Source organism: Kryptolebias marmoratus, linkage group LG23 (assembly GCF_001649575.2).
Source record: "Kryptolebias marmoratus isolate JLee-2015 linkage group LG23, ASM164957v2, whole genome shotgun sequence".
In the NCBI taxonomy this organism is placed as follows: Eukaryota; Metazoa; Chordata; class Actinopteri; order Cyprinodontiformes; family Rivulidae; genus Kryptolebias; species Kryptolebias marmoratus.
In genome coordinates this window covers 4,552,132-4,560,827 of record NC_051452.1, presented here as the reverse complement: position 1 = coordinate 4,560,827, position 8,696 = coordinate 4,552,132, and the positions used below count along the sequence as shown (strand labels likewise).

Genomic DNA, 8,696 nt, shown 5'->3' with positions numbered 1-8,696 from the left:
GGCCCACAGACCCGTCGGTCCACAGACCCGTCGGTCCACAGACCCGTTGGCCCACAGACCCGTCGGCCCACAGACCCGTCGGTCCATCGACCCGTCGGTCCATCTCCTGCTCCGGCCTCCAGCACTCAGGAACGAGACTCCCAGAGACCTGAAGGGAACGTTCCACCTGTTCCTGTTGAGAACCATGAACCTAAACTAACCCTGACTCTTAGAAACCCGCTGAGATGTATTTGAAACTTTTCTAAAACACCTGAATGTGGAGAAACTGATGTTTGTCAGATTTTTACCAGCAGCAAACATTCAGCAGAAGAAGCAGGAAGCAATGATCAAAAACAAAAAATAAAATAAAATCAGTCTTCAGACTTCTGGAGTTCACTTTATTTTGGTTCTGGTGTTTCTTCTGGTCTCCACGGGTCCTTACATGATGTCCTGTTGGTGCTGGGTCGACTCGCTGACGACCTGAAGGTGGGAAAAACACGAGTCAGGAGGCAGGAAACTACGAGTCAGGAGGCAGAAAAACACAAGTCGAAGACTGGAACCAGGTCTAACTAGGAAACAACAAACTAAACCGTTTTCCTTGTTTTGGTTTCTGACTGACTCGTTTCATGACGTCAGGAGAACAGAACCGGTCTGCAGAAATACTGGAGCAACATGTTTGAACAGAACCGCAGAGGAGCAGTTGATCGTGTCCCGACATGTTCCACTCATCAGGTGCTTCAAACATGCAGCTGGTGGAATTTGGGAAACAGCTTTAAATGTGTAAAATCGGTTTGTGAGAATAAAATAAATTCTAACAGAGTCACAGTTCCGTTTGTCAGCTGGCTGCAGCTGCTTGGTCCTCTGTGACAGGACTCTGGGAACCCCAGAGTCCCTGTTCTCAGTGGAGACATCACCACAGACTGAGAGACCAAGACAGAAGAACTGGTTTTGATTTGCTCCTGTTTAGGTCTGAATCGTGACATTATCAGAGCTGAGAGCTTGTTTGGACCATCTGAAGCCGGTCCTGAGAGGCACCAGGAGGTCTGTGAAGGAAAACAGATCCGTGTTGGTCTCACCTCTCCATCCCGGGTCTCGATGGTCTTGATGAGGACAGTTTTCTTGGAGTGCTTCTCAGAGGAGCTCTGCTGGTGCTCAGGGCTGGTCTCTAACCCAACAGAACCAGAACACATCAGGATTAACGCCATGTTTGGAACCTTCACACCTCTGCAGAAGTCTGGGCTGTGTGGTGGTGTGTTCAGGGAACAGCAGGAGAGTCCGTACCTCTGAAACTCAGCGTGGCGTAGCTCTGAACAGGCAGGGTGATCCTGCAGAGAGCCACAGCAGTCAGAACAAGACCACCCGTCAGGACAAAGACCCGCTCTGACCCCCTACCTGCTCTCCTCCCCTTCCAGCAGCTTCCTGTAGGTGGCGATCTCCACGTCCAGTGCCATCTTGACGTTAAGCAGGTCCTGGTACTCGCGGAGGTGGCGCGCCATCTCATCCTTCATGTTGGCGATCTCCGCCTCCAGCCGAGCGATGGTGTCCTGGAAGGAGGAGGCCTCCTGGCCGTGGCGGTCCTCCAGGTCCCGCATCTGCCTCATCAGGGACTCGTTCTGGGTTTGATCAGAGAGACGAGCTGAGCTGGGAGAGGTCAGGGGTCAGAGGTCAGGGGTCAGGGGTCAGAGGTCGGGGGGGTTAACGTACGGTGCCTTTGAGGGAGTCGATCTCGCAGGTGTAGGCCTGGATCTGGTGTCTGAACTCCATGGTGTCCTGCCGGGCCTGCTTCAGGGCCTCGTTGTTCTTACTCACCGCCTGGTTCAGGTCCGACACCTGCAGGGTCAGAGGTCAAAGGTCAGCCTCAACAGCGGGCGGTTATTTTTGTTTATTTCTTTGAATGATTTCAGGATTTAAAGACAGGAGAAGCAGAAACGAGTCGTACAGATTGAGGATCTGCTGACCTCTGCTGGTCTGATGAAACATCTCATGAAGCTCTGAGGGAAGTAATCACTGGAAGAACTACAGCTGGCTGACATTTAGAGTCAACCTGATTCAAGATGGCCGCCACAGCCATCTTTACCTCGGTGAGTTTTACAGACACTGAGCCTGAATCTGACCTTTGACTTGTACCACTCCTCGGCCTCGGCGATGTTCTTGGCGGCGATGCCCTCGTACTGCACCCTGATGTCTCGCAGCGCCGCTGTCAGGTCTGGTTTGGACATGTCCATCTGGATCTGGACCTGCGTCTCCTGCATCTGGTTCTGCAGCTCTCGGATCTCCTGCAGGGGGACGAGGAGCTTTAAACCGACTCATTCTTTCGCCTCACATGGAATGTTTCAGTTCAGAGCAGAGGACCTCTTCGTGGATCTTCTTCAGGAAGGCGATCTCCTCCTGCAGGGTCTCGATCCGTCTCTCCAGGTCCAGGCGAGCCAGAGTGGCAGCGTCCACATCCTGCAGCAGTTTGGGAGGACATTAAAGACAAGAGATCCCAGAACAACTGACCACAGAGTGAATCAAATATACTGTGTGTCAACCTGAAGAGCTGCTTAATAATAAAACCGTCATAGAAGATTGACCTTCTGTTGGTAAATGCAGAAAGTTCAATTTATTTCTCAACCAAACTGGATCTGTGGGTTTTTAGTCTGAAAGGAAAAGTGATTCTGGATGATCTATAACATAAAGAAAGAAAGTAAAAGTAAAAAGAAACTGTTTACTGAGACATTTCCAGCAGAGAAACGAACATGAAGCTGCAGGACTTACTGCTCTGAACGCAGCCAGGTTGTTCTCTGCTTCTTCTCTCTGAAGAATCTCCTCCTGCAGCCTGAGGAAACGTCAGCGAGACACAGAGACGGCTTACATCCACTGCTTTCCAACCCTTCCACCGACTGAACTCCCAGGCAGAGGAGCACGCTGCTCTACATTAATGATCCTGTCTTCAGTATTGTGGACATGTAACTGGATGAAGCTGCTCCACCTGACTGAGATGGTTTTTGGTTCTTATAGAAGTTTTTACAGATTAGAAATCATCCCTGTCTGAATAATTGAGCTCTGTTTCATCATTATGTCACAGAATCTCATTCTGAACTTTTTAGGCTCCTTCTTAAATAAATAATTAAATGAAAGTGGCCCTGATGGCAGAGGGACAGAGACCAGATGACTGGAGACGTGTCTGAGCTCATTCCTCTCCTTTTATAGACGACTGCAGAGGAAACAAACTCTGACATGACTTCATCTCTTCTGGGTCTGATCAGAACAGCTGCTTCTAGTCACATTTCTGCTCTTTGACTCGTTCATATTCAGGGTCTCACCTGGGAGCTTCAGCAGGACTGAAACCAGGAGATTTAAAAGATTTAACAGAAAAGCTTCAGCTGGACGATTGTTGGTCTGATGTCTTTTTCTGACATTAATGACGTCTCAGATCCAGACATCCTTTCTTTGAATTCATGCATGTCAAAGATCTCAGTTAGTGTTTAAATAAGACTCTCAGCTACTACCTCCAAGCTTCAGCTCTGTCTGTAAAACTGTTTGTTTTGTTGTTTTTCTGTTTCATGACAGAAATGCTGAAACTGTTGCTGCCATCTGAAGATTCATTAATAAAAGGCTGCTTTTCTCTGATTTGTTGTAAAGTTGATTAGTTATCATCAGGGGCCGGAAGGAAACTCTCAGAGGGCCGCTTCTGGCCCTCAGGCCACAGTTTGCCAACGTGTGCTCCTAATCCAGGCCTAACCTTCTGTAACCTAAAACTAGTTTTTACTGAACCTGAAGCTCTAACTTCCTGATAACTTTTAGTTTTAAACCAAAGCCTGAGTTTCTCTCATGTACCTGTAATCTAAACCCCGCCTCTAATTAAAAAGAGGCGGGGCTAACCTTCTTCTAACTGAACTCACAGGTTAGTTCTTCCCGACCCAACCCTGACCATTTCCCAGGCTTTGGACCGGCACCAGAGACACACTGGCTTGGCTCCCAGGTGGCTGTAATCTAAACCCCGCCTCTAATTGAAAAAAGGCGGGGCCAACCTTCTTCTAATTAGATGTAAGTACCTGTAATGAGACAGACACACATCCTTGTTGCTCCGCCCACCTGATTTTGAGCCTGTCCAGGTCATCGGTCAGGTTGTCCCGCTCCACCTCCAGGCGTGACCTCTGATTGGTCAGGATTTCCACCTGCCTCTTCACCTCGCTCATCTCCTCCTCGTACAGGTCGGAGATTCGTGTGGGCTCGCGTCCGCGCAGCCGCTCCACCTCCACCGTCAGCGCCTGGTTCTGCTGCTCCAGGAAGCGGACCTTCTCGATGTAGCTGGCGAAGCGGTCGTTCAGGTGCTGCAGCTCCGCCTTCTCGTTGGTGCGCGTGGTCAGGAACTCCTGGTTCAGAGCGTCCGCCAGGCTGAAGTCCAGGGTCTCGCCCAGGCCGGCGTAGGAGCGGCCGACGGAGGCCCGGGAGGCCCCTAAAGGCCTGCCGTAGTAGGCCGAGGAGACCCGGTAGGCGGGCGTGGAGCTGCTGCGGGTCACCTCGTAGACCCTGGAGGTGACGTGACCCCCAGCACCTCCGCCGTGGCCCAGCAGGGGGCGGTTCAGGGAGGGCGAGGCGTAGGCGCCGTGCCCGAAGGTGCGGCGGTAGGAGGTGGCGGTTTGGGCGGAGGAGCTGTAGGAGGCCATGTTGGAGGACCTGAAGGGGCTGCAGCAGAGAGGAGCAGTGAAGAAGAAGACGAGCGCCCCGGGGTTTTTGTAGTTCCTCCTCCTCCTCCTCCTCCTCCTCCTCCTCCTGAGGAAGCATCACTCCTCCTCTTCTTCACTCCTTCTGTCTGTTTTACACTCAGCTCCGTTTCACAGATTTTACTTCTATTTCACAGATTTATAAACTTCCTGTAAATCTAACATGTTCTGCTGCCTTTTTCTAAATCTTCTACTAAATAAATGAATAAATAAATAAAACTTTAGCTGATAATGCCAGAAAATGTTAATTTTGAGCCCTCAGGTCTCATTCTGTTGGGTTTTAACACTCAAGGATTACTTTAGTTGTTTTCATTATGTTTTAAGGCTGTTTATTATTTTCAGACATTAATTTTAAACTGCAGCTACTTGTGCTCAGTTACTGAGTTATAAATGAGATTTAAAGTCCTAAAAATGGATCTGTACCCCGTTCTTTTCTGTTTTATTGTGATTATTTCACTTCCTGAACATCAGCACTGTCTTTGTGGAACTGTCTGACCTCACGGTCCAACAATGTGACGATGCAACAACATCGTCTCTCTCCTCACATGGTGAGGATGACATCCTGCCTGCAGGAGGAAGAGCACCGACCGACCTGCCTTAAAAAGGAAAACTGTCCCGAGCAGCTTTTTATTCCGTGTTAAACGTGGAGAAATCCTCACATTTTGACTTTAATCAGACTAGAAACTGCTCACCAATTTAATCCATCCATCATTTTTTCATTCAGTTAAACGTTTATCCAACAGGAAAATAAAAGAAAATACGTTTATAATAAAGTTCATGTTTTTAATGATGAGCTATAGTCAAAATAACAGAATAATATTTGAAATTTTTATAAATATCCTCCACAGAGTTCATCATCCACAAATAATTTACAGTAAATAATAAAGTTAAAGCAGTGGGCAGTGAGTTGCTGTAGACCTGCTGGTTTTCACAGTAAAACTACAACAGTACTATAAAAGCTGTAAAGATGCAATGCATTCTGGAAAAATATTCAATTATCTGTAAGTCAGGATGACTTCCTGTGAAAAACAGCAGTCCGTCTGGAAATGAAAGACTCTTTGTGATTTATTTCAGCTTTAGGAAGTTCTGCTTCTGCTGTGTTTTCTCAGACAAAGTCACTTCTCTGGTTGTATCTGAGTCGTTAGTTTCTGGATGTTAATAGTCATGAAGTGTGAGTCCTGCTGCTGCTGAGTTCATCAGTTAATTAATTCAGAGGATTTCCCAACACTTCCACTGCAGCATGTTGCCCCCACATCTGTTATTGGAGCCTGTGTGGGTGTGTGTGTGTGTGTGTGTGTGGCCATCCCCCTGGGTTTCCTCAGGGAAGATGCAGCCTGACAGCAGAGGTAAACACCTCTTTCTGGTTTCTGACCATGTAAGGCTGGTTCCTGTGGGGGTGAAATGATAAACATCTGTATGGGTTAAACAGACAATAACACACAGATCTTTAAATTATAAATAGAACAAAAGTGTCCTGTTATTATACATAAGAAAATATTCCTCACTTTAATACAAATCTGTAAATATACTTTTGAATAATCTAATCTTCAGCAACAATCCACAAAAGACACAATTTAGGTGTTTCAGAAGATTTTAGATTTTTAACATGTTTCAAATGTTTTTTTTTTTTTATCAGAATAGTTTAGGAAAACCACAATAATTAAAAAGAAATCATTAAACAGGAGAAATTATAATTTCTCTGAAAATACAGAATAAATACTGAGATCTGAAATCTGCTGAAGGAGCTGAAGCCGAGCTGTTTGAGATAAAACAAGCAAAACAATAGCTCAACCTTGTGTTTATATATGACATATATAAATACAAGGTTAAATATACATATGTTATATATATATTTTGTGCTTGTATATCCCGTGTTTTCACCTGTCTGCACCTGAAAGGTAAAAACCCGCAGAGGTGCAGTTCCCCCTCCTGACCGCTGGGTGTCGCTGTGGCGCCGTGACTGTAAACAACAGCTGCCTCCTTCCTGTCTGACTGCAGCGGAGTTCACGCTCTGACAGTGTAATCTATGATGGTAAGAGTCATAAAACTGATTATCTGTGTTGGGGTTATATGTGGGGTTGTTTCCTCGCTGGAACCTGACTCGACTTTGGACCGCAGAAGAAGAACAGCAGAAGAGAAAAAGCAGAAAACTTTCTCCATTAGCAACACGGACCCCGGTGCTTCCTTTATCGGACATCAGCAGTTTAAAGGGTTTTAGTTTCGCGGTAACTTGAGCTTTAAACGGTTTGTAATGTTGTCATTTAATTTATGCTGATTTCTTGTAACCTGTAAGTGTTATATGACCGTTTTCTTGCTGAAACACAAGGCTGAAATCTGCAGAGCAGGAGTTGAGTTAGCAGCATTTAGCTAGCTGTTAGCCGATCAGCTCCTGCAGCTGAGATTTAATTTATTTTCACTTTATTGTTTCCAGAGTTTAATCATGAAGAAAGAAGCAGTGCAGGCGGCAGCCAAGGAGTTTCTGCACTTCGTCAACAGAGGAGTGTCTCCGTATCATGGTAAAGTCTTTTTATTGTTTAATTCTAATAAATCATGATTAGTTTAGAACTGAGTGAAGTAAATGGACCTTCTGAGTCCACACAGCTCCATGAGCACGAGGCAGGTTTAGGTTTTAAACTTAACACGAGAATACAGAAATCACCAAAAGCTTCAGAGGCTGAAATATGGGACAAGAGGGGGACAGGGAGGGGACAGGAGGAGGACAGGCGGAAGACAGGAGGGGGACAGGCGGGGGACAGGAGAAGGACAGGCAGGGGACAGGAGGAGGACAGGCGGAAGACAGGAGGGGGACAGGCGGGGGACAGGAGAAGGACAGGCAGGGGACAGGAGGAGGACAGAGGGGGACAGAGAGAGGACAGGAGGGGGACAGAGGGGGACAGGGAGTATGAGGGGGAGAAGACAGTGTTGGACAGAGCGTGGGGAACTTTTTGTCTCCATATTCTTTATAATATCTACTTAAAGAGGAGACAAAGACAGCAGCTGGACATTCAGTCCTCATGTTAGAGGACTTCCTGTCAGTTTGGCTGCTGTTAGCTGTTAGCTGTTAGCATTTAGCTCAAAGACGTTTTGCTTCTCGGCACAAAGTTCTGTCTTCATTCCTTGTTTGATTAAATCTGACCGTCTGTTTGGGTTCAGGGTGGACAGACGGATTAAAGGTTCTGTCCTGTCAGCAGGTGAGCAGCTTATCAGCCGACTTTGAGCTCAAGATAAGATAAACATGGAGCGGGTGTTTCACTCCCTGACGTCTCTGCAGGTGGATTGTTCTGAGACGGAGGAAATAGACATAAAATCAGGACGTGACTCGTGATAAAAACAGCACCTAACCGTTCTGATTGGTTCATTCTTCTGTCCTCTCCTTCAGTGGTGGAAGAATGCCGCCGGCGTCTGCTGGAGGCCGGATTCATCGAGCTCAAGGAGACGGAGCAGTGGGACATCAAGCCAGCCAGCAAGGTGCGCCGGGGTCAGAGGTCGGGGCTCTGTCACAGATGGGTTTGATTGTTTAAAATGAACGTTCTTCTTCTCTGCAGTACTTTGTGACCAGGAACTTCTCCAGCATCATCGCCTTCGCCGTGGGCGGGCGCTACCTGCCAGGAAACGGCTTCTCCATGATCGGGGCGCACACCGACAGCCCCTGCCTCAGGGTGAGGCCCCGCCCACTCACACCTGTCCCAGAGAGAGAAATGTCTCCTGGGTGACAGCTTTAAACCGCAGCCATCAGCTGATGATGATGATGATGATGAAGCTGCTGGTTCTGATCCAATCTCAGGTGAAGCCCAGGTCTAAGAGGACGAAGCAGGGCTGCCTGCAGGTGGGGGTGGAGTGCTACGGCGGCGGCATCTGGAACACCTGGTTCGACCGGGACCTGACCATCGCCGGACGGGTCATCGTCAAGGTACTGGGTTAGGGTTCCTCCTCGGGTTCCTCCTCAGATTCCTCCTCAGATTCCTCCTCAGATTCCTCCTCAGGTTCCTCCCTCCTCAGGTTCCTCCT

At 47.8% G+C, this 8,696-nt stretch overlaps 2 protein-coding genes across 4 annotated transcripts; one reads left to right on the top strand and one right to left on the bottom strand.

Annotated features, from left to right (window-relative positions):
* Positions 1-266: 266 nt before the first annotated feature.
* desmb (desmin b) lies at positions 267-4,679 on the bottom strand. Its single transcript, XM_017405136.3, has 9 exons — positions 4,057-4,679; positions 2,737-2,797; positions 2,332-2,427; positions 2,094-2,255; positions 1,684-1,809; positions 1,372-1,592; positions 1,261-1,304; positions 1,056-1,144; positions 267-459 (listed from the first exon to the last, which is right to left on the bottom strand). Exons 1-9 carry the CDS (start codon positions 4,629-4,631, stop codon positions 418-420), a joined length of 1,416 nt encoding a protein of 471 aa, XP_017260625.1. The 5' UTR covers positions 4,632-4,679; the 3' UTR covers positions 267-417.
* Positions 4,680-6,617: 1,938 nt separating this feature from the next.
* LOC108229467 (aspartyl aminopeptidase) lies at positions 6,618-8,670 on the top strand. 3 transcript variants are annotated; one of them, XM_017405137.3, is made up of 5 exons: positions 6,618-6,720; positions 7,120-7,204; positions 8,068-8,156; positions 8,234-8,347; positions 8,473-8,669. In XM_017405137.3, exons 1-5 carry the CDS (start codon positions 6,715-6,717, stop codon positions 8,608-8,610), a joined length of 432 nt encoding a protein of 143 aa, XP_017260626.1. In that variant the 5' UTR covers positions 6,618-6,714; the 3' UTR covers positions 8,611-8,669. The 3 variants fall into 3 exon arrangements, with proteins under 3 accessions (XP_017260626.1, XP_017260628.1, XP_017260627.1); XM_017405139.3 differs by lacking the exon at positions 6,618-6,720 and adding an exon at positions 6,745-6,913 and having other exon boundaries at positions 8,473-8,670; XM_017405138.3 differs by lacking the exon at positions 6,618-6,720 and adding an exon at positions 6,746-6,932 and having other exon boundaries at positions 8,473-8,670.
* The last annotated feature ends 26 nt before the right edge of the window (positions 8,671-8,696 follow it).